The following is a 23175-nucleotide window of genomic DNA, read 5'->3' on the forward strand; positions in this document are numbered from 1 at the left end:
TGAGCCCCTCCAGCCGCGACTTGAGCACGTTTTTGGACTCGCCCGAGACCAGCGCGCTCCGCTCGATGCTCGCCTCGGCTGCGCCGGACCCTGCCATCCGCAACACCGGCTTGGGCTTTGCCCGCACCACGCCCATGCCACCCAGCCGCGCGCCGGACCCGGTCGCCTTACTCTGCTGCTGCAACGACTCGAGCCGCGCCGCCATCGCCGCCTTGCGCGCCGCCACCGCCGCCGGCTGCGGCTTGAGCGCTGGTGGCTTGCTCGCTGGTGGCTTGCTCGCCGCTACCGGTCTGCTACTTCCCGCCACACTTGTAAATCGCGCCAGCGCCTCCGCCCACTCGTCCAGCACACTAGCCAGGCTGTGGCTCAGCGCGCACTTGACCCGTCCACCGGCTCTTATCTCTAGCACCCTCCTCGCCCCATCGGCAGCGCCCGGATCAAGCTCAAACCGCCCTCCACCGAGCTCGAGCGCAACCTGATCGCCAAGCCGCAGCACGCCGCTTCCGTCCAGACTCACCGCCCGCGACACCCATCCCGAGCTTGCGCCCCGGAACATCATCCTTCCAGCGCAGATCGATGCCGATCCTGAGCCCGACCCCAATTCTAGCGCCTTTCCTGTCCCAATTCCACCCCCTGCCGCCCGCCCGCCACTCCCAACCGCTCCGCCACGCCCTCCGGTCGGGCGGCCACTGGCCCGTCCTCCGCCCCGGCGACCGCCACTTCCGCCGGTCCCGCACTGACCAACCCCCGCACGACGACCACTTGGACCACCACCACTACCACCAGCTGCTTCCTCGTCGTGGATGTTATGCGCCCACCGGTCGAGAACCGACGGTCGTCCTCGGCGAGCCATTCCTGCTCTCCCTTGCTCTGCCCTGCTCTCTCTCGCTCGCCTTTGCCGCGTCGAGTGCCGGACTGTGACAGCCGCCGAAGCTGGCTGCAGTCACACCACGGCGATTGGCCACCACACGTCGGTGAGAGCGTGTAAGAAGACTCTGCTTGTATTGTGTTGTCGCTACTCATCGCTACTGGCCATGGATCACCTGATCGCGGACGGCACGGAGCCGGGCCTCGAGCCGAGCCCGGACTACGGTGGCAGACGCGCCGAGGACGATTGGCATGCGGCAGCGGAGACCAAGGGTGTCAAACAGACCCAAGGTGACCACCTCGAGGCCGCGCTCACGGCGGAGGACCTCAACTCCGTCGAGTGCGGCGGTGATGCAGCCCTCCCACGCGGCTTCGGACCGGATCATGCTCACAACATGGGCAATCACCTGCGCGCAGCCCCGGACCGAGCCCGGCTCGAGCGAGATCAGGAACATCTCGCCGGTCTCGCCCTCCACCATAACCTCGCCTGCAAGCTCGAGCACGTGGCATGCCACCAGGTACGCCGCCGCCGACGAGGCAAACGCCTCCTCTGTCCCCGATCGCCGCGCGAGCCACTTGGCCAGCGCCTCAGCCTTGCCCGCCTTGGTCTCGTCCGCAATGTCGCCAAGCCCGGCCACCTCGCCCTTGGTTCGCAGCTCCACCAGCCCGGCTTGCGCCCCGGTCGCCAGCGTGGTGTAAGGGTCGAGCTTGAGATCAAGCCCGGCCTGCAGCCATACCCGGTCGATCATCGTGAGCACCGTCAGCACACCCTGCTCCGGACGCAGATCGCATCCTGTCTTGAACAGAAAGTAAAACGGCTCGCCCGCCGTGTCGTGGTTCGAATACGCCACCTTGAGCGTCACCCGCCCGGTTCCGGCCTCCACACGCATCACAGAGCACTCGTCCGCAAGTACCTTGCCCATAACCCACCGTGGATGGAGCGGGTGTGAGACGCCGCGGCTGCGGAGGAGCGGCGCAATGTCGCCAGCATCCTTGGCGCTGCCGGAGAGCAGCGCGTCCGCCGCAACCTGCAGCCGCTGCAGGAACCCGACCTGCGCAGAGAGCGCAGACACTAGCGTGCCCTTGGATCCGCCCTTGACGCGCAGCAGCGCCTCGGTCAGCACCCGCGCCCGCTCGCCGACCCACGGGCACGCCTGCGCCTCGGCACGCAGCGCCCAGAATAGCGCCATCGTCAGCCGCTGCGACGCCCGCGCGCGCGTAACTAGAAAGCCCGCAAGCGCAGACCCGTCGCGCTCCTCGTTCAGCACCGCGTACACCAGCGGAAGGACAAGCCGCTGCAGCAAGTGGTCGCCGAGCCCGCGGATATTGTCCACTGCAAACGCCCGGATTCTCGCGTCCACAAACTCCGTGCCCAGAAGCTCAAGCGCTGCCAGCCACCCGATCGGCGACCACTGTCCGAGATACCCGTACGCCCGCCCCACAAACTCTGCATCCTGCCAGTTGATCCCGCGCCAGATCTTCGCCAGCGCGTCTGGCCGCGTCGTGAGAAACGGCATGTACTGCCACAACAGCGCAATATCAACTCCCGACGCCCGCTTTGTCCGCGCAAGCACAGCCTCGATCTTCTTCCATGCAAGTTCAGACGGCGGCTTGAGATGCCCGCGCGTCTCAAACAGGAACGCCTCTTGCACCCGTGGGTACCGCACCGCAACGCCGGTCGCAAGGCCTGGCTCCACCCCAACCTCCACTACCACCGGGAACCAGCGCGCGCTCCCATCCCGCGACGCCACATACACCGTGTGCCGGCCCAGCAGCAGCAGCCCATCTTCGTCAAACAGCGAGATCCGCGCGCTCCCCTCTCCCACAGCAACCTCCACAGCAGCTTCACGCGGAAGCTCGCTCACCGCAAGCGTAAACGTCCGCTCCACGCTGCCGAGAGGCGCAAGATGGTCGCTGCCGCGCACAAGCCACCCGGTCACACTTGGCGACTCGGGATCGAGTGCAAGGAGCGTCAGCCCAAGCTTCGCCTCGCCAAGTTCCAGCGACGAGACGACCTCCGCCCCGCGGCCCACTTCGGCTCCGCCTTCTTCCGCCGGCGCCGCAAGCATTGGCTCCGCCAGCGCTCTTCGCCGCTCCGCACTGTGCGCCTGCGACACAGGCGCCAGCGCCTGCCTCTTAGCCTCGATCACAAGCTCCGGAAGCTTGCGCGACCGCAGGCACCGCTGCAGGTACAGCGAGCTGATGATTGGGCCCTCAATCGCAGACAAGTAGTCACACAGCCCGCGAACCTTGAGCGCAAACTCAGACGCGTCGCCGCCCTTCACCTTGTTCGACTCCAGGAACGTAGAGTGGCTCGCCCAAATCGCTGCAAGCACTTCCTCCGCCCCCAGATTCACGTTCACCCGCAGCGTCTTGGTCCGCTCGCCCGCGCCCGCGTACAGCCGCACAATTAGCCACTCGGGCTCCTTTGCCTCCAGCGACCGCGACTGTACCCGGCTCTGCCCGCCTCCCTCGCTCGTCTCCGACGACCGCGCCGCCTCGGTCTCGGCCTCGCCTCCGTCCGACATCCACCCACTGTCCGACATGTCAAACTCAGACTCAAACCCGTACAGCTGCCGTGCGTCCCACCCAGACATCACGCCCTCGGAGATTGCACCGTCGTCGCCCGATGACGACGACGACGATGATGATGATGAAGACGACGTAAACGACGCGTGAGAGAGCTCACCCAGCCCGCCAGACGCCCCGCTCTTCGGCAGCACCTCACCTCTACTTGCTGCAGACTCACCTGTCGCCGCTAGGCTGGCAATGCTCTGCGAGGTCATACCCTCGCCGCGCCGGATGTGGTAGTCCACCGACGGGCCCGAGACTCCGCACGACTTGTACCACGCTGCGATCTGGAGATGGATCGTCTTGCGGAACTTGTACAGCATCAGCTCGTATGCGACCTCTTGCGCAATCGCCTGGTTAAAGCCAAACATAATCGGCGGGGGCCGAGCGCAGAGCCGACAGCCACAGTGTCGCCGCTCTTCAGCGTCTCCACAAACGACGACGCATCGTACTCGGGCGACGGTCGGAGCGAGATAAACTCCAGCCGCATGAGCGCCACAAGATCGTCTGCAAGCGTCTCGCGGACCTTGGCCTCCTCGTCCGCCGACGACTCGACCTCGCCCGCCGCTCCCATGATGAACGACGCTGCTCGCGAGACTCGCGCAGACCGCACCGCCGCCGCAGCTTCGCCGCGCTTTCGCCGCCCGGTCCGCGGCAGGACCGCAAGCAGGCCAAAGGCGTCAAACTCTTTGCCAAACACAGCCGCAACCTTGAGCGTCAGTGCCTGAGACGGAGCAAGCCGGTCGATCCGCGCCGTGATGATCCCCGCCAGCGAGAGCGGAACATCTACCTCGTTCAGCGCCCGCGTCGCAACTACCGACGACGCGCCCATGTCCACACGCACCGCATCCGACTCGGCGAGCGCCGTCGCAACCTCCTGCGCAAAGAACGGGTTTCCGCCAGACTTCTCCGCCACAAACTCGGCCACTGCCTCGTCCACCTGCCGCACGTTGAGCCGCAGGCCAACAAGTTGCCGAACATGCTCCTTCTCAAGCGGCGGGAGAACCAGGTGGTACCCAGGTGCTGTGTGGCCCACCAGTGTCTGATAGAAGCTCGGCACATGCGCAGTGTACGGTCGCGACGAGATCATAAACACCACCCTGGCTGAGCTCCCTTTTTGCCCGTACGCCTCCACCATCGCCAGGAGCAGCGACCGCGAGCCGGCGTCAAACAAGTGCACATCGTCCACCGCAATGAGGCTCTTGCGCTCGTCAAACTGCGCCAGCGTTGCCACAACCTTGCATATGTACGCGTTAAGGTCCGCAGACGACGGCCGCGATATCTTGCCCTTGGCTGCACACTCCCGCTGCTTCATCGCCGCCTTGCTTCGCGCCTTGGGCACCGAGAGCGACGTCGTTCGGCTCCGATCCTTGGCCTTGGCCTTGGCTTTGGCCCTAGCCTTGCCGACCTTCCGCCGCTTGCCGCCGCCACTCTTGCGGACTCGCTTGCGAATCCGCTTGCGGACCCGCTTGCGAATATGCTTGCTCCCGCCTTCGCCCACTCCATCGGCCTTCTCCTTGCCCTTTCCCTTTCCCTTTCCCTTGCCCTTCCGCCTCACCTTGGACCGCAACGAGGTCAGCAGCGACCGCCGTTTCTTGATCGAGCGGGGCTGCGCTGAGCTGCTCGACGACGCCGCCGAGCTGCTAGCCGAACCAGCTCCCGAGCATGCGCCTCCGCCGGAGCAGCTGCTGGCCGACGAGCCTCCGTTACAGCATCTGGCCGTGACCTCGTCGGTGTAGGTGTAGGTGTAATCGTACTCGTACTCGCACGAGTCCGACTCGTCACCGACCGAGACCAGCCGCTTGCGGGCAAGGTCAAGGCCGAGCACAGGATTGAGCAACCAGAGCGAGTCAATCATGGATGTGTCCGACGTTGCTCGTGCCAGCGCCGCCCGCGCCGCGTCCTCGCGTGCGTACTCGACGTCCGCAATGCCCAACAGTCGCTCGAGCATGGCGATCCACGGAAAGAACGGAACCTTCCGCTTGTGCGGATCGCCGCAGACATCAAAGACCTGCAGCTTGTTCTTGGCGCCGTTGGCCACAGCTTCTTCCAGCAGCCGTGACTTCCCGATCCCGGCCCCTCCCTCTAGCATGAGCAGCGCCGCCGCCGTCGACGCCCCGCCGTCGCCAGCCGTCATGCGCATCATCCGTTGCAGCACCCGCTGCCGGCCCACAACCTCGACGTTGAGCTCGAGCATTGACTCGCCACGCTTCAGTGCTCGTCCCGTGTGCTCTGCATCCGACGAGAGCATCGGTGCAAAGGCGGCGACAGGCAGTGCCTTGCCCTTCATCATCTTCTCGCCGAGTGAGGTGAACTGCAGCGAGTGGTCGAGGAGCGATGCTGCCCGGACCGTCGCCTGGTCGCACACCACCGGTGAGCCCGGGAAGGCCTTCATCAGCCGCGCAGCTGTGTTCACCATGTCGCCCATCATGGTGTACTCACGCCGGAGCTCGCCGCCCACCACCCCGCAGAACGCCACTCCGGTCGTGATGCCGATCGACGGTGCGAGCCCGAGCTGCGATAGCGAGTCCTGCGCCATAGCCCCAGCCAGAATCCCGCGCAGCGCGTCGTCCTCGTGCGACATTGGCGGGAGGCCAAAGCCGGCGAGACAGACAAACCCCTTGTCATCAACCAGAAACTTGTTGACAATACCACCGTACTTGAAGACTGCAGCCTGGATGGCAAGCACCACTGCGTCCATGGTTGGAATAAGCGCCTCGGGTGGCGCATCAAGATCCAGGCCGCCCACAGAGACAAACAGAACCGTGGCCTTGCGGAGCTCCGCAACCCATTTGCCCTGCCGGTCAAACACGTCGCGCCCAGTGTTTCGCTGGATGACTCGCGGAATGAACATCCGCAGCGCCATGTCCACCCCCGACGCTCCCACAAGGTCTGGGTCCTCCAGCGGCGCCGAGTCGATCGGCCGCACAATGCCACGCAACTCCACACCTTCGCTCAGCGGCACGCCCTCGACCCGCGACCGCACAAGCTCCCACGTGGCGTGGGTGAGAACAGCCTTGTCTGGCGACGCCGCCGTCAGCGCCTCCTCCAGCAGGCCGAGCGACGAGCCAACAAGCACAAACTCCCACTTGTTCCCGCGCCCGCCAAGCTGTAGCATCGTCAACTGCGAGTCCGACGCCAGCGCAATGTGCAGCCGCGGCCGGGTCGGGTCGTCGTTCGAGTTCATCCGCGTCAGAATCTCCAGCGCGCACTGGGCTGCCCGCAGTGCACACGTAGCCGCGCCGTCGGCGCCACTGGGGGATGCCCAAACCGCAAGCAGCGCGTCGCCCGCAAACTTGACTACGTCGCCGCCGTGGTTGCGCACAAGCGAGATGAGCCCACCAAAGTAGTTGTTGAGCAGCGCCACAAGCTGCTCCGCTCCGTCGCGGCACGATGCCAGCTGCTCGGTGAGCGCGGTAAAACCCGAGATGTCGCACATGACCACCGTACCGTAGAACGGCGGATGCATGGCCTCAGCATGCCACTTTGAGCCCACTTGCTGGGCGCACCGTTCCACCACCATCAGCGGCAGGTATGACGACAGTGTCCGCGCAATGACCGCAGAGCCGAGCTTGTGGCCCGCGCCCGATGAGTTGAGCCTGGACCCACTGCTCGCGCCGAGTGTCTTGGTCGATGACGCGCGCTGCAGCTTGTGCAGAACCTTGATCTCGGACGGGAGCTTCGGCACCTTGACAACCCGCGGCGAGAGCGGGAGCGGCGGCGCCACCACGTCGCGCACGTCCTCGTGGAACCGCAGCCGCTGCAGCACCGTCCGCCCGCGGTTTACGCGAGCCGCCTCGTAGTCGGACAGATGCGGCCGCGCAGGCATGGTCAGCAGCGAATCAATCGCAGTGTCGAGCGCTGTGTGTGCCTCGAGCGCTTCGGTCGAGAGTACCGTGAGGACCTCAACGTTGGGTGGGAGTTCACCCAGTGCCACGTCGTCGTCATAGACAACGCCAAACGCCGAGACAAAATGGTGACTCTTCTCAGTCGAGTACGGCGCAAACTTGGCCCGCAACGCCGCGATCCGCGTCGTGCTATCGTAGTACTGCGTCGTCCACGAGTTGGACGCGTACACCGCCATCCGCACGTCCAGGCCGGTATCCGAGTCTGACGCGAGCTCGTCGAGCTTGGGGCCGCCGTCGCTCCTGCTCTCGACCCCGCCTCTTTCAAGAAGCTCGTCGTCAACGTCCGAGTCGAGCTCGAGGTCGGAGCACTCGTCAAAGAACGAGTCCGAAAACGTGATGATCATGTCCTCGTCCTCGCTCCCACCCTCAAACACGCCTGGATACGCTGTCGCCTCCGTTGGCTGCGGAGAGATGGTGTGGGCTGTAGCATAGCCGGACTCGCTCGACGTCGACGCCATCTCGCTGCACCCTGGAGCGTAGCCGGCGACCTGCCCGCGAGTATCATCAGCATCTTCGCCACACACGCCTTCCGAGCCTCCTCCACTCCTACTCGCTGCACCAGGTAAGCCCAAAACAGGCAATGCTTGGGCAACAGGCGGCGGCAGATCGGTAACCGTGGCGTCGATGACCGCGACGGTGGGCCTCAGCGGCCACACACGATCAAACTCGGCCTCGAGATGACGATCGAGCACCACCCGCAGCATGTCCATAGCTGCTGGAAGAGCACTCTCCACTACGCCTCGCAGCTCGCCCTCGCTGCGGCGACGAGAGTGATCAGAGCGCAACGAGGGTGGTGATGACGACGATGATGGCGATGATGGTCGGCGCCGAGCCACAGCAAGGACCCAGGAGCAGCGGACAAAGACGACACAACCAGGCGAAGCAGCGAAAAGAACATGGCCCGCCACCGAGCCCTGGCAGCCACCGGGGACTGGGGTCGGGTAAACGACGCCCAGCCAGCCTGGATCGGGAGCAGGATGGGTGGGCAGGCGGCCGGCAAAGGCGACATGGCCCCACAGGCCACGAGCGGCACGGGTGTGGACGGCAAGGCCAACCCAGCTGGAGTCAGGCACAGCGGCAGGTACTGTCACTTGGCCTGCGCCAACGACCTCTCCCGCCTGCCCTTTGCCCATGCTGCCGTAAGTGCCTGTAGCCGCGTGTGCCCCCCCCCCCCCCCTCCCCTGCCTGTCCCCCCTTCCGTGACCGGGCGCTGGCCTGGCGGGGCTTTGGGCGGTCGGTCGGTCGGTCGGTCGGTCGGTCAGTCGGTCGGTTGGTCGGTCGGTCGGTCGGTCGGTCGGTGGGTCGTTTGGTGGGCTATGGCTTGCGGCCTGCAGGGTGCGGGCTGTGGGCAAGCTGTGCGGATGATAGGGCGATCTGCCAGGGGGATGGGATGGGGGGTTTATACACATGGTATCGCGTTAGTTTTGGGTAGGATATCACTCGCCAAGGGAAGGGATGGGGAACGGCTGGACCTCGGCAAGTGCCTCGCTCGGGATGAGATCAACGCCCGCTGGCGGCATGCGCTTGGGCTGGACAAGGCCGTTGGCGATGAGTGAATAGCCAAAGGAAATCATTGAGGCCATCGAGTCGCGGAAAGTGATGCCGAGGTCGCGGGTGGCGGCAGTGTTGGTAAAGTGCGACCGGGTGCCGATACTGGGTAGGATGGTGGCGACGGCCGAGTCAAACCATGACGCCAGCCAGAGGACAGCGTACGGCGCAGTTTTGGTCGGTACGTTAAAGCCGCGCGAATCAAACTCGGAAGCGAGGTGCTGCGCAAACTCGGAGACCCACACTGCGCGCTCGACGAGGATATACCGCTTGCCGCTCGCATCTGGCGCGGTGAGGGCAGCCATGTGTGCGGCGGCGACATCGCGGACGTCTACACATCCAAACGAGAGCCTGGGCAGGACCGGCATGGCCCGGGTGAGCAGCTTGATCGGGAGCGTCGACGAGGTTGTTGGATAGTTGAGCAGAGTCGGTCCGATGACATAGCCTGGGCAAAGCGCCACAAGGTCAAAGCCCGGCGCGTGCTCGTCCATAAACGCCCAAGCCGCGCGCTCGGCGAGTGTCTTGGACTTGGCGTAGGCGTCGATGGGCGAGTCGTCGGCGGTGTTGGACCAGTCGGCCTCCGAGTACTCGGCCTCCACGCCTGCGATCTTGGCATGTCCTGCGCCGATGGCGGCGATGGACGAGGTGACAACGACCCGGATGATCGATGGCTCCTTGGCTGCAGCAGCAAGGATATGCTCCACGCCTGCGACTGCCGGACGAATGAGCTCGTTCTCGTCACGGGGCATGACGACCGGGAAGGGTGAAGCGGTGTGGAGGACGTAGGCAACGCCAGCCACAGCAGCATCCCATCCATCGCTGTGCATCAGATCTGCCTCGACCAGCTCAAATACCTCGTCCACCGCCACAACGTCGCCCACGTAAGCAGTCACGGCACCCGTGGCGATCTCCATCACACGCATCGCCTTGGCAGACGTCTTGCTCCGGACCGTACCCCGGACGGCATACCCACCGGCCACGGCCGCCACCAGACATTGGCTGGCGATGTAGCCTGAGACGCCGGTGATGAGCACAAGCGGACGGGCAGGCGAGGCGTTGGCGGCCATGATCTAGCAGAGGAGGAGAGAAGTGTGGTCGGTCTCGCGGCTTGTGTCTGTCGCAGCTTGTGTCCGTCGCAGGCGGCTGACGTGTCATGGGCCGGGGGGGGGGGGGGGGGGGGGGGGGGTTACAGCATCAATCGTACCGGGCCAACATTGCCACCCACCTCGTTCTCACCCTCACGACCATCGGCATCGCCACCACTTCCACCAGCATCGCTATTCACACCACGCTACCCTATGGGGGCACAGGCTGATGCACAACGCTGGCCGGCAGATGAGGGTAGTTTTGCTGGTCGCCCTGGGCGATCCCCACGATTTTACATGTGGAGTCCGTTCTGCAAGCCCCACTTGGTCATGGTGCGGATGATGAGCTCGACCTGTGGGTTGTTCGGCGTGTGCCGGAGGAGGGAGATGACGTCGTGGAGGACGTCGGTCGACTGGACGCCAGCGATGATCTGCTGGAAGACGCCGATGCACGCGCCGCGCTTGGCATCCCAAGCCTCGGGCGTCGGATCGGTGCGCTCGAGAATGTCAAAGGCCTGCGCCGCAACGTAAAAGTGGCCCATCGAGTAGCAATCGTTGGCAATGAGGTTGAGGAGGTTGAACGCGTCGCCGCCAGTTGACTCGGTCCGAAGGTAGAGCTCCCACGCGAGTAGCGGCTTGCCGTTCATGATGTACGACCGGGCGAGCCAGCCGAGGTAGCAGAACTCGGCCCGGTACCGCTCGTTCTGTACCATCAGCAGCGTCTCTTCGGCGTCGCCAAAATGGCCACACGCGGCCTTGGCAATGCCATAGTTGTAGTTAAAGTCATCGTCGAGGTAAAAGTATGTCTTGATCGAGTCGAGGTAGACGAGGACCTGGTCGTACTCGCCCACCAGGTACAGGTACGACGCCATGCACTGCCGCCCCGGAATGGTGTCGCACTCGGTCGCCGAGAGCCCCACAATCTGGTACAGCTTCTGCGCATACTCCAGGTTCTCCGGCTCGCCGTAAACCTGCCCGTACGCCGCGTTGACCACAGCCTTGAGGATGTACTCTTGCGGCGAGAGCGCATCCACGTCCTTCATCAGCTCGTATGCGTTGCCCACATCATCCTGCCGCAAGTAGTAGATCGCGAGGTTGAGCCGCGCCTCTGGAAGTGCACCCACCAGGCGCGGAAGGACCTGCAGCGCGTTGTCACCGCCACGGAAAACCACCATGTTGTGCCGGATGAGATCCTGCGCAAACTTGAACGACGGCGTTGCCAGGTCCTCCAGCCGCTTCAGCTCGGCCTCGGCAGCTCGTCCGTCGTACAGCCGAAAGTGGTTGCACGCCTTGAGGTTGAGCGCCACCGCAGAATCTGGGTACGTAGCCAGGTAGAGCGAGAGCAGGTCGAGCGATGAGTCGTAGTAGTCAAGCTTGTAGTAGCAACACGCAATGTAGAACTGCATGGCCTGGTACGTCCGATTGTCCTTCAGCAGCGTCTGGTAGATCTCGATGGCCTCGTTGTAGTGCTGTCGCATGTAGTGAATCGATGCCAGCGACATCTGGTCCTCGATCACGTCGCGGAGCTTGCGGTGGTAGCCCATGAGCTCCTCTTCGTTGCCAAACTTGTGCGCCAGATGAAAGAGCAGTCTGTTCTGCAAGCCCGACGGCCGCGCGCTCTCGGCCACACTCTGTGCCTCCTTGTACTCTCCGAGATAGAACAAGCAAGTGGCCCGATACGTCGCCACCTCAGTGCTGGGGTTGTTGGCCATGCCCGCCAACAGGGTGTACACCTCGAGCGCAGCAGCCGCGTCCCCGTTGTGAAAGTACGCATACCCCAGCCAGAGCAGCAGCTCAGGGTCTTCTTCGTCCGCATGCTTACGATGGAACTACCGTTCCCCGTCCCCCCACAATGGTGGCATTCGTTGTTGTTGTTGTCCTCGTCGTGGTGAGTATGGCCGGGAGGAAGACGGGGGAGGGGAGGCGGACCGACTGGTTTTTGGCGCGCGCAGAAGGCGGTGGTTGGCATGGGAGACGGAAGCGGGGGGGTCAGGGATGCTGGGTAGTGGGGGGTACTGGGAAAAAGGGACATACCTCAAGAAGGGTAATGGCACCTGTATAGTCTCTTTTGCGGATGTAGTCCTCCAGCTTGGGCTTCTTCTTCCGGCGGGAGCGCTTCTTCCGTCGCTTGCCCTCGGCCCCGCTCCCGCCGTCGTGGCCGGGCATGGCAGACTGCGTTCGGGAAAGGAGCATTTGGCCTCTCCCACGCAAAAAAAAAGGCAGACAAGTGCTCGGCGTCATACGACGATGGGCGACGTGCAAAGGCTTGCACTCCCTTGCAGCCGTCAATCAGGGCGAGCCGTTGTAGGCTGTTGCTTCACTGGCGCACTCGCAAACTACATCGCTACTGAATCCAACACCGCCGCCGAATCCATGCTGCTCTCCACGTCCACGCCGATGGTTTCAACGGTGGCTCGCGACGACTCGACGAGTAGGTCTTCCGAGCCAAGCCGATGGAGCTCGACGGCAGTGTCGAGGCTCATGCCAAGCGCACCGGCCCCAGCATCACCGTCGGAATGGCGCGCCGTGGCAAATCCGCCCTCGACAAAGTACTCCTCGGTCTCGGCCGCCTTCTCTTCGCGATTCATCTTGACAACATCGACGGCGACGCCGACGACGATGCCGACCACAACTGCAAAGACTCCACTGACAATGCCCATACGACGGAGCGTAAAGTTGTCGATTGTACCAGCGTAGAGGACAAGCGCAGTTGCGGCAAGCACCACAACCGCGAGGAAGTTTTGTTCGCGTCGCGCGTACGGCCGGCCGGCCCATCGCCAATTGCAGCAACGAGCACACCAGGACCATGACTGCAACCGATGCCTTGGTTGCATCGTGGCTAAAGAACGTCATGCACATGACCACAAGCACCTTGCGCGCCAGGATCGCGCACTCGAACCACCACGCCTCGTCTACAAACCGCCCCACAAGAAACCCGTACCGCGCCATCACCACAGCCTCATGCAGCGTTGCCCGCTTCCACCGTAGCACGCCCACAACAGCGCCAGGGATTCCGGCCCCGTATATGATCACCGCGACAAGGCCCGGCACAAACAAGCCCACCCACCACGCAAAATTGAAGCATCGCCGCGACGGATCGGCGCCGAGCAGCATCCGACCAGACTCGTCGCGTTGGCAGCCAAACGGCGCAAACGCTGCGTTCACCAGCGGCAGGTACAGCAGAACGAGGATCTGGAACCACGCCCGCCCCACGCCGCTAATCACTTCGCCCCTCGACCGCGAGGAGAGCAACACAACCGCGCCACCGATCACGCACAGAAGCGCACCCGCAAACACCGGCAGCAGTAGTGTGAGCACCCACTTGAGCACCCATACGTCTGTCCCCGCCGCCGCCGCGCACTCGGGACTCGTCAGCTCAAAGTCGATGTTGACCGCCGCAGCCACGTTAAAGTACACACGAGCCACCGGACCCCAGTCGAGGTCAAGCTTGCCGTACATGGCGCTGATCTGCAACGCGTTGAGTCCGATCATTGCAGCCGCAAACTTGTACCGCACGCTCTCTGCAAGATTGAACGCCAATATCAAGCCGGCTGCCACAGCGCAGCCGAGCACAAGGATGACCGTCACCACGGCGTTGAGGCGGCTGCTGAATCGACGACACTGCGATCCGAGCCGGTAGTATCCATCAGCACACTCGGCACAAAGCCGTGCCGTGCACCCAGGACGGCACGCCCCCCCCACCAGCACATGCGCTGGCTACCGGGCACGACACAAACAGCGCAGGGTCAGAGTCGTCAGGGAAAAAGCCTGGCCCAGCTACCGGCCGCGCATCGCCACCCGCGCACACCCCGCCGCGTGGACACACCTCGCACCCGGTGTCTGCGTTACCATCCGGGGCCCAAAAGCCCGGCGAGCAAACGCAACCAGATACACTGCTTGTGTTGCTTGCCAGGCTTCCGCCCGAACGCTGTGCACCGACTTGGCACGTTGGCGCCGCCACGCACGACCCGAGGCCGAGATCAAGCGAGATGAGCCCATCGCCGCACGCCACACACGTCACAAACCCATCGTCGCCCGTTGCACCACCAAACCCGACCCTGCACGCTGTCACGTTGAGCATTCCGACCAGCGGTGCAACCGGGAGGCTGCCAGACACTGTCGCCGCCGTGGCTGCCGAGATGCGCCACTCCAGCGCCAGCGGAAGCGTTGCCGCCGCGCTCACTGCTACTGCCCGCTGCGGCACAACCACCGACGCCTCGGCCAGAACCTCGATCTCGCGGCCACTCACCTTGGCTGTCCCACCGGCATCGTCGATGCTCAACACAATCTCCTGTCGTGGGTCAACAAGCACCTGCCCAAGCCAGTCGCACCCGCGAATCCTGGCTTGCACGGCAGAGCCGGACATCAGCGCGCTCGGCATGGGCGTCACAAACTCCAACTCTGCCAGCGGCCCATGGATGCTCGACGGCGCAACAGCGGAAAAGGAAGCGGCGTCGGTGCGGAGCCATGGCAAGTCGTCGGGCCTCGCTCGACCCGGCACAAAGCTCGGGTTCGACGCGGCGCACACAAACACATCGTCGCCAGTGCTGCCAAATGAGGTCCCGGATCCGCGCACAGCCACCGGCGCGCCACACAACACAGCCGCGGCGCCGGCATTGGTTGCGGCATTGCCCGACAAGTCTGCGCCATCCACTAGACTCGTCACGCTTACCAGGCTGTGCGGTCCCACGACTGCCCCACTCGACGCCATTGGCACATCCGCCGACGCCGTTGCGCGCATCAAGCCGGTGACCACGCCCCTCTCGCACCACGCAACACCGCCGCCATACTTGGCCGAGTTACCACTGACAATTGCTCGCGTCGCAATGAGCTGGCACTCGATACAGGCCACTCCACCGCCCAACCCGGCCGCGACGTTGTTGGCCACTTTGGCGCCAGGCTGCAGCTCGACGAACGTGGCATAGCCGGCACCGATGCCTCCGCCCGACCCAGCCTCGCCCTCATTATCCCCAACCACGGCGTTGCCAGTAATGACGACACTCGCGCCATCATCAACTGCAATGCCGCCGCCGTCGTCCATTGCCGTGCATCCACGCACCTCGGAGCCGGCTCCGAGGACCGCCTTTGACCCGGCGCCGGAGACATAGATCCCACCACCACTGACCGCGCTCGAACCCGAGATCGACGAGCCCATTAGTTGGAGCGCGGCGCCGGCAACAACCAAAACGGATCCGCCTTGGCCCATGTTCAGCAGTGGCTCGGTCCGCGCCTGGGCCGCGCCATCCACCACGGTGCTGTTGATCAGCTCCAACCGCGCGCCCGAAGCGTCAACCCGAAGACCGGGCGTGCCATACAGCGAGTGTGTCGCCGTTCGGCTTCCTGTGGCGGGAGAGCTCGAGGCTCGAGGGGAGACCGAGACCAAGACAGCCACACACGTCTTGCAGACCACAGGCAACCATGGCAGAGTCTTCAGTACGGGCGGCAGGTAGAGAGAGAGAGAGAGTGTGTGTGTGTGTGTGTGTATGTGTGTGTGAGAGAGTGTGTGGGTGTGGGTGGGTGGGCATGGGCGTGGCGTGAGTGTGGGTGGGCGGACTGACCTGTGTGGTGACTGCTGTGGCTGCGGTTGGTGAAACGGACATGGCCTGGGCTGGGCGGACATGGAACAGCTGGAGGAGGTACGGAAGGGAGAATGAGGTTGGGTGCGTGCGTGCGTGCGTGGGTGAGGTAGGAAGGGTGACTGCTCTTTGTGGGTGACGGTGGCAGACGGTGGTGGTGGTGGTGGTGCAGGTCGTGGTGGTGGTGCTGCTGCTGCTGCTGCTGGTGGCGAGGGGGGCGGTGGAGGCGGGCACGTTGACAGAGGGCGCAGTGGGCGCGCTAGTCGAGAACGGGAAAGAGGGGGGCAGGTGGGGCAGGTGGGGAGGAGAGGGAAAGGGCGATGACTCACCGCCATCTGTGTGACGGATCATGCTGCTCCGCCGACACCATCGCTGGCATGGGACATGGGGCGCCGAGGACAGACGTTCAAGCTGTTCGACATGGAGGGTGTGAACAAGATCAAAAAGTCGGATGTGGGCAACGTGATGAGGTGCATGAAGCTGCGCCCGGACGAGGGCCAGCTTGCTGATCTAATGGCAGAGTTTACCTCGGGCAACGAGGTGACGCTTGACGAAATGCGCCAGATCGTCGACAAGTACCCGTCGATCGCCACCCACGAGCTCGACCCGGAGGCCATCAAGCAGGCGCTGTACATCTTCGACAAGAAGGGGACCCGTGAGATCCCGCGTGCAGAGTTCCTCTCGGTCATGTCGTCGACCGCCTTTGGCCACCCGTTCTCCAACGCCGAGATCCAGAACCTCCTTAACCTCCTCGGCATCGACGACGACGCCGACGTCCCCATCGACGCCATGGTCGACAAGTTTGCCGAGGACCTCTGATCGCTCACTTGCCTCTACACAGTAAACTCCGCATACGTCCCGGCAATGCTCACAGAGAGATTCTGCCCGTCGCCGTCGTCATAGAGGCGGAGAGAGAGCGAGAGGTCGAGGCTTCGCTCCGGTCGTGTCAGCAGCTCCGCCCGTCGTCGTGTTGGCGGCAGCGCCGCCGCCGGCGAGAGCGAAAACAAGTCAATCATCCGCGAGCCAGACGTCGAGCGCCACGACACGCCTGCCGCTGGCTCCTCAATCTCGGCATCGCTCTCGGGCTCATCGGCTTCGGACGACGCCGCCGCCGACGACGACGTGTCGGCCGGGTTCGGGGCTAGCTTGATGGGCGAGATGTGCTCGAGGCCCAGGACCGAGTGCGCCCGAGCCATATCCGCAGGGGATGCCATCGGCAGATCGTAGTAGGAGCCAGCCGTCAGACTGGTAGCGCTGGGAGAGATGGCGAGGCTAGCCATGCTCGTGCCCGCGGCCAGCCTCGGCTCGACAACCACCTCGAGGCCACGTGGAAAGTCGAGCGCGTTGTGGTGCATCTCTGACCAGTGGACCATGTTGAGTCGGCGACGGAAAGCGGCAAAGCCGCCGTCGGTCAGATCGATGCCGCAAGAGTCGCTGGGCGCTTGGGCCAGCTCACCGCTCGACGAGCTCTCGAGCAGCGGGCGGCGCGACCAAGGACGAAGCCAACGACGGCGGCCCTTTCGTCTTGTCTTGGATTTCTTTTCCTTGCGCCTCCGCGTACGGTCTGTGATCCTGCCACCGGATCGTGCAGCGGCAGCAGCAGTGGAGACGGCGGCGCGGCAGTCGTCAGACCAAGCCGCAAGCTCGGCAGCGATCCAAGCAATGAGATTGTGCTCGCTCCGTGGCGGACGAACAGCGTAAAGCCCCGTCAGCGGAGCATCTACGTCATCGAGCAGAGCATCAAGCGCCGAAGGCTCGGCCACATCGTCGCCGGTCATGGCCCGAGCCCAGGGCGGGAGAGCAAGGCCATCCAGCGGCCACACATGCAGTTCATGCCCACGACAGAAGACGGCCACGGAGCCCCAAAGCGACGACGGTGCATGCGGCACAACCACAAACATATCACCCGACACAGAGCTACCGATCGGAGACCAACCGATTCCCACCTCGCCGCCATCGCCATCATCACCACCACCACCAGGGGCCGGCGAAGGGCCGGCGGCGGCGACGGTTGCGGCCCAAGGCGGCAGAGACAGGCGCGGCGGAGCGGCGAGAGCATGGGCCATCGGCGGCAGGCCAGAACAGGATGATGCCAGAGCGGTAGCCAGAGCCACCCGCATTGGTGGGCCGGAGAGATAGAGTGATGGCCTGGCCCGGCGTGAGGTGGCGTGGCCGGAGTTGGGGGAGAGTGGAGACACGGCAGGCAGGGAGAGCGGGTGAGCAGCGTGCAAGCGTCGCCAGAGGTGATGACCGAGGACACTGGCGGGCCGCGTGTTTGAGTGCGTGCGTGGCCATCGCAACGCCATATCATGATCTGGGACTGAGCACAAGCGATCCCCCCCCCCCCCCCCCCCCCCCTTTACCCCATCAGCAGATACGCCAGCTATCGCCAGCTGCCCGCCCTCCCGCTGCACCCATCCCCCACATCCCATCCATTGGCCACACCAGTACCCATCACCCTCGCCCTCTTCAGCTCACTCCCACCATCATCTCCCCCGATCAGATCAGATCAGCCACTCCATGAAGACCAATCCCCTCCCCTCTCCCCCCCCTCTCCCACCTCCGGCCCCTTTCCCCCCAGCTGTCACCAGCTGCCGCTCCGAGACCATCACCACCCATCACAGCCACAGCCACCACCCCTCCCCCCCCCCCCCACCCCACCCGCCACCACCCACCACCCACCACCCACCCCCACCCCACCCACCCCCTCGCTCTCTTCCATTAGGTCATGTCTGCAAACATGTCTTCGGTTAAGCCACTGGTGGAGCCGGGAACGGCTGTGGCGCCCGAGGTTGTGCCTGCCGAGTCCAAGCTCTCGTGGCTCCAGCTGCCGTCGTTTGCTCCGCTCAATGCCCGAGCTGATCGTATGGCGTGCCGAGGGTGTGGACGGAAGAGCAAGTACTTCTGCCCGCAGTGCAAGGTGTTTATGGGAGACATCATCGATGGGACTGTCCCTCGTATCGATCTCCCCATCGATCTCCACATCATGCATCATCCCAAGGAGAAGCTGGCAAAGAGCACCGCTGTCCATGCCGCTGTCCTCGCCCCAAACACAACCTACTTTCACGAGTTCCCGGACATCCCTCGCTTTGATGCTGGTGATACTCTGCTGGTCTACCCGGATCCGGCTGCTCCCACTCTTGACGATCTTGCTGCTGCGGGGAAGCTCGCCAACTACACCCGCGTCGTCTTTGTCGACGCCCAGTGGCGTCAGTCGCGCGCCGTCATGCGCCACGCCAATCTACAGGACCTGCCGCGTGTCCGCATGAACTCGTACGAGACTCTGTTCTGGCGCTACCAGCCGGGCATGGACGCCACCTACCTCGCCACCATCGAGGCCATCTACTACTTTTACCGCGAGTACGCCCGCGCCGCTGCAGACGACGGCTCGTACGACGGCCGCTACGACGGCCTCATGTATCTCTTTGCCCACCAGTACGAGCTCATCCAGGGTGTCTACAACTCGACCGGTGCCCGCTTTGGCCACATCCCCTCGTTCCCGCGCATCGCTCAGAACGCCGCCGCAGACCAGCCCGTCGACAAGCCGGCCGACAAGCACGTTGACACGCCGGCCGACAAGCCGGCCGAGTAGCCTGCCGAGTAGCTGGCCAACTAGCCTCATAAATCAATCCGTCGTGTTGCGCACGTAGCTCACAGTCCTGATACAGCCCACGTCACACCACACTGATACACTTGTCTCGCCGACCATGGCGCTCCGATGGCCGTGGCAACGATGGTATCCTCTCCACCACGCCATCTGCCGCCCATCGCCCAGCGATGCGTTGCAATTTGCCGCCTCCACCGGATCCTGCGTCTTCTGTCGCCTGCCTGATCCCTCGCCTCTGCCCGGGCCGCCGCAAGCCGCTCTTCCCAGCTTCGTCGTCATGCCCGACGCGCGACCGCGCGCGACCAAGCACAACCTCGTCATTCCCACCAGCCACATCGGACTCGACGACCTTGTTGCCAAGCCTGATGCTGTCACAGTACTTTATCATCTTGCTCGCCTCGCCCTCGACAGCCTCGGCCGGAGCAAGATCAAGCCAGAAGACGGCCTTGTCGCGCCCGATCTCCGCATCGGCTTTCACCCGCCGCCGTTCTGCTCGCACCCACACCTCCATCTCCACGCCATCGAACTTCCCTTTACCAGCCACGCCAACTCGCTCCGCTTTGCCGCCAACTCGCTCCACTTTGGTTATGTCTCGCTCGCCCAAGTCATCGATCTCGTCGCCGCCCGCGACGCCTCCGCCTACACCGCCGCCTCTCGACCGCCGTCCCCATGACCATCCGCCGCCGTCCGCCTCCTTCACCACCACCGCCACCACCACCACCACCACCACCACTGCAGAAGCACTACCTCGCCACTTGTACCCGCTACCTCCCCCCATCCCCCTCCCCCCCCCCCCCTTGCCTCCCCTTCAATCCCCGCGCCGCCATCGCTAGACAACAGCCAACCCAGCCAGCCAACAGAGCACAGCCATTGCCCACATCCACGATCATCGGATGATGGCACGCTACACTGGTGGCGACATGGGCGATGTGTGCATGGTGCGGGTGCTGTGCCCTCTACTTCTCTGGTTGAGCACTCTCCTCTCCCCTCACTCTTGCCATCGGCCACACTTCGCTCACCCACCGGGTCATCATGGGCATGTCCAGGGCGGCCAAAGTGGCTGAGGGGAATGAGAGCGGAAGTGGAGAGATGCTCGAGAACAAGAGGTCGACCGAGCACAGCAGCGCAGCCTCGCACTCGTCATCCGAGTTGGTGTCGTCGACGGAAAAGGATGTTGTCGAGGAGAAAGGCAGCATGGGCTCCAGAGTTGTCGAGGATAACGAGAGGCTGGCCAGGTGGAGGCGAAAGTCGCGGGCAGGCCGGCGCGGAATCAAGATCGCTGGAGTTGGAGCTGTTGTCATTGCTCTAACTACTCTGATTGTGCCGCTCGTCATGGGCTACGCCCGCAACGGATCCATGATGGGCTTGGCCTTTCCGGGCCCAGCAACGGTGGCGCTCCTTGCGCTGGCCGGACTGGTCAGCCATCGCGCCCACCCGCTCGAGATCTGGGTCGTTCCGGTTATATTCGCCTTTATCCCCTTTGTGGCTTCCTTTACCGTTGCTGGTGGCTATCTCCCCATGTTTGTCTCGACCTACACCGAGCTGTACACTGGGCCGATGCCTGCGGCGGGAAGCGCGGGCATGGAGCGGATGCTGGCGCCCGGCATCTCGTGGGCGCGGCTCGATGCCGGCTCGTACGAGGTGCTGGCCAACCACACGGCGGTGATGATGAAGAGAAACAGGCACGGCGATATTGCGCCGTGGGCTGCAGTGGCGCCGCTGGTGCCGGCGTGTGGCGCCGGAGGCTGCACCGGCCCGCGGACAGTTGTGGCCTGGATTGTTGGCTGTCCTTCGTTTGAGTGCGACGGGCGGGTGCCCAAGCTTCCGATCATGACCTCGAGCGAGCACCTGGTGCGGAGCGATATGCGTCTGTTTGGCCGGATCTACGGCTCGTTTGGCGCCGGCATTGCCTCGTCGGTGGCCTCGTTTGGTCCGGACCTTGTCCTGGGCTCGAGCTTTGCCACCTTTGAGCTGACGAGCCTCGCCGAGGCACGGCTGCGATTCGGCCTCCTTGCGCTACTCACGCCTATTTTCTCGCCGATGGTCACCTGCTTAATGATCGGTTGGGTGTGGTTCGACCTGCTCCCGCCGGACCGGGTCGGCGCCTGGGGCTAGACCGCCGGCGGCGGCGGCGGTGGCGGCGGTGGTGGTGGTGTGGTTCACGGCTGCAGACACAGCGAGATGGCCGGCGAGGCTCAGAGTGCGCCAGTGGCGACGGGCGCGACCGCCATTGGCAGCGGGGTATCACGCGATGGCGGCAGCACGCTAGCAACCAGCGGGACGCTGGCGGGCGGCACGTCGATGACGTCGAGCGTGTCCATCGGATGGGTCGGCGGCACGACCGAGACGTCAACGATGGCCTCCCAGGTCGGGATGGGCTGGTCAAGCGCAGTTGGCGGAGCCCAGACGTTGAGCAGGCGTGAGTACGGCAGCAGGGTACGGATGGTCTCGTAGACCTGGGTTGGCTTCTTGCGCAGCTCCGGATCGCGCATAAAGTCAAAGATGACGTCAGTGTTGCGCTGGTGGCGGAGGTCGAGCGAGCGGCCGCACTTGCGAAAGATGAGCAGCGTGAGCTTGGACGACTTGAAGACCGATGAAGGCGACTCGTGGAACTTGTGGTTGCGGTTGAGGACGATCCACACCAAGTTCTCGACGTACTTGAGGCCCCAGGCCTCAAAGATGCGCACAACATGCGGGAGCGTGAGCTTGTCGGTCCACACAAAGATGAGGCCGCCCGGGAAGAGCGCGTCCGAGAGGCGTAGCTCTTCGAGCTGCGAGATGGAGATCGAGTTGGGGAAGGCCGGCTCCGAGTCGAGGCGGAGGGTGGGTGAGAGCAGGATGCCCTCGTAGCCCTCGCCAAAGACATCCCAAGGCGTGCGGAGAATGTCGGCGACGCGGACGGTACCGGGCGACCGGCCGTGCTCCGAGAGGCCAACAAGGTGAGAGGCCTCCATGAGATCGGGCGGGAGCGACGACGGCGGCTGGCCGGCGGGCCGGATGCGGTGGCACCATGTCCGCAGCTGGGGGTACTCGGGCAGGCGGATGTACTGCGGCTGACGCGGGTCGACGTCCTTTTCGCGCTTCTTGAACACAAACTTGCGGCCAAACTCGTCCAGCAGTTCGCAGCGCATGAACGAGGTCCGCGGCTTGGGCACCGACGCCTTGGCCTTCTTGGCCGCCGCCCGCGCCGCCTTGCGCTCGCGGATCTTCTGCGCTCGCATCTCGCGCCGCAGCCGTGCCTCCTCCATCTTGCGCGCCTTGGCTTCCAGCCGTCGCGCCTTCTTCAACGCCGCTGCCGCCCGCCTCGCCTCCATCTTGGCCTCCATCTTGGACGACTGCGACCGCTTGCGCTTGCGCTTCTTCGGCTTGGCCGCATACTCAAGATCCCACCATCCGTCGTCCTCCAGCACCGCCACAAACGCCGCGTCGTCGTCGTCCGACTCGGAGTTTTCGAAAAACGCCTCGTTTTGCTCCAAGAACCGGTCCAGCTCGGCCTTGTCTGCCGCCACGTCGCCCGACTCGAACACAAAATCAGTCTGCAGCAGCGTGACTGGCTGCAGCGACGTCATCCGAAACACCTCCTCCAGCTGTGCCTGCGTCAGTTCCTGTGAGCCCGACTGTGCCGGCATCGACGCCCTGGTCGTATCCACCCCGCGATCCTCATCTCCGCCATCCGCTACCACCTCACCGATCGCAGTTGCCTCGGCCGCCGACACCTCGGCCGCCTCGGCCTGGGCCGCCGCCTCAGCGGCAGCCTTGGCCTTGACCGACTCCAGGGCTTCAAACTTGCGCATGATCGACTCGATCGATTCAAAGTCCTCCGCGTATCCCACATACAGCGATGCCCTGTGATGTCCTGCGTGAGTTACTTGACGTGGCGAGCGAGTCTCTGTAGCAGCTGGCTGCCAACACTGTCACCGTTGCAGCTGATCAAGGCCATCAACACAGAAGGCGTCGACATTGATGCCGTCGGCGTCCACAACTGCACACCGATCATGATGATGATCGTGACG

The 23175-nt window shown here is 64.2% G+C and overlaps 10 protein-coding genes across 10 annotated transcripts in view; 3 read left to right on the forward strand and 7 right to left on the reverse strand.

Moving 5' to 3' along the window:
- Window positions 1–908, reverse strand: part of AMSG_10212 (uncharacterized protein) — a gene marked incomplete at its 3' end in the record, with an annotated part of 1306 nt that extends 398 nt beyond the window's left edge. The window contains exon 1 of the mRNA XM_013897960.1: window positions 21–908. Within this exon, the coding sequence (XP_013753414.1) occupies window positions 21–853 (833 nt within the window). The 5' untranslated portion in view covers window positions 854–908. The remainder of the gene's footprint in view (window positions 1–20) is intronic.
- Window positions 909–993: 85 nt separating this feature from the next.
- AMSG_10213 (adenylate/guanylate cyclase) lies at window positions 994–8056 on the reverse strand (the record flags this gene model as incomplete). The annotated part of the gene is made up of 2 exons (XM_013897961.1): window positions 994–3791; window positions 3839–8056. 2 exons carry the CDS (start codon window positions 8054–8056, stop codon window positions 1026–1028), a joined length of 6984 nt encoding a protein of 2327 aa, XP_013753415.1. The 3' UTR covers window positions 994–1025.
- Window positions 8057–8782: 726 nt separating this feature from the next.
- AMSG_10214 (nucleoside-diphosphate-sugar epimerase) lies at window positions 8783–9961 on the reverse strand (the record flags this gene model as incomplete). The annotated part of the gene is made up of 1 exon (XM_013897962.1): window positions 8783–9961. The coding sequence occupies one exon, from the start codon at window positions 9959–9961 to the stop codon at window positions 8783–8785; it is 1179 nt and encodes a 392-aa protein (XP_013753416.1).
- A 272-nt stretch (window positions 9962–10233) lies between these two features.
- On the reverse strand, window positions 10234–12204 carry AMSG_10215 (tetratricopeptide repeat protein 26). Its single transcript, XM_013897963.1, has 2 exons — window positions 12014–12204; window positions 10234–11808 (listed from the first exon to the last, which is right to left on the reverse strand). The coding sequence occupies exons 1-2, from the start codon at window positions 12170–12172 to the stop codon at window positions 10273–10275; spliced, it is 1695 nt and encodes a 564-aa protein (XP_013753417.1). The 5' UTR covers window positions 12173–12204; the 3' UTR covers window positions 10234–10272.
- A 111-nt stretch (window positions 12205–12315) lies between these two features.
- Window positions 12316–15292, reverse strand: AMSG_10216 (uncharacterized protein; the record flags this gene model as incomplete). The annotated part of the gene is made up of 4 exons (XM_013897964.1): window positions 12316–12567; window positions 12740–13600; window positions 13701–15245; window positions 15281–15292. 4 exons carry the CDS (start codon window positions 15290–15292, stop codon window positions 12316–12318), a joined length of 2670 nt encoding a protein of 889 aa, XP_013753418.1.
- AMSG_10217 (uncharacterized protein) lies at window positions 15293–16416 on the forward strand. The gene is made up of 3 exons (XM_013897965.1): window positions 15293–15412; window positions 15607–15615; window positions 15958–16416. The coding sequence occupies exons 1-3, from the start codon at window positions 15398–15400 to the stop codon at window positions 16372–16374; spliced, it is 441 nt and encodes a 146-aa protein (XP_013753419.1). The 5' UTR covers window positions 15293–15397; the 3' UTR covers window positions 16375–16416.
- A 7-nt stretch (window positions 16417–16423) lies between these two features.
- AMSG_10218 (uncharacterized protein) lies at window positions 16424–17456 on the reverse strand (the record flags this gene model as incomplete). The annotated part of the gene is made up of 2 exons (XM_013897966.1): window positions 16424–16436; window positions 16561–17456. 2 exons carry the CDS (start codon window positions 17454–17456, stop codon window positions 16424–16426), a joined length of 909 nt encoding a protein of 302 aa, XP_013753420.1.
- A 795-nt stretch (window positions 17457–18251) lies between these two features.
- AMSG_10219 (DTW domain-containing protein 1) lies at window positions 18252–19201 on the forward strand. The gene has a single exon (XM_013897967.1). It carries the CDS (start codon window positions 18284–18286, stop codon window positions 19145–19147), a length of 864 nt encoding a protein of 287 aa, XP_013753421.1. The 5' UTR covers window positions 18252–18283; the 3' UTR covers window positions 19148–19201.
- A 238-nt stretch (window positions 19202–19439) lies between these two features.
- On the forward strand, window positions 19440–21277 carry AMSG_12332 (uncharacterized protein; the record flags this gene model as incomplete). Its single annotated transcript, XM_013898001.1, has 2 exons — window positions 19440–19825; window positions 20209–21277. The coding sequence occupies 2 exons, from the start codon at window positions 19440–19442 to the stop codon at window positions 21275–21277; spliced, it is 1455 nt and encodes a 484-aa protein (XP_013753455.1).
- Window positions 21278–21357: 80 nt separating this feature from the next.
- On the reverse strand, window positions 21358–23123 carry AMSG_10222 (uncharacterized protein; the record flags this gene model as incomplete). The annotated part of the gene is made up of 2 exons (XM_013897968.1): window positions 21358–23008; window positions 23107–23123. 2 exons carry the CDS (start codon window positions 23121–23123, stop codon window positions 21358–21360), a joined length of 1668 nt encoding a protein of 555 aa, XP_013753422.1.
- Window positions 23124–23175: the final 52 nt, after the last annotated feature.

The sequence above is a fragment of the Thecamonas trahens genome, assembly GCF_000142905.1.
Source record: "Thecamonas trahens ATCC 50062 unplaced genomic scaffold supercont1.61, whole genome shotgun sequence".
Taxonomy (NCBI): Eukaryota; order Apusomonadida; family Apusomonadidae; genus Thecamonas; species Thecamonas trahens.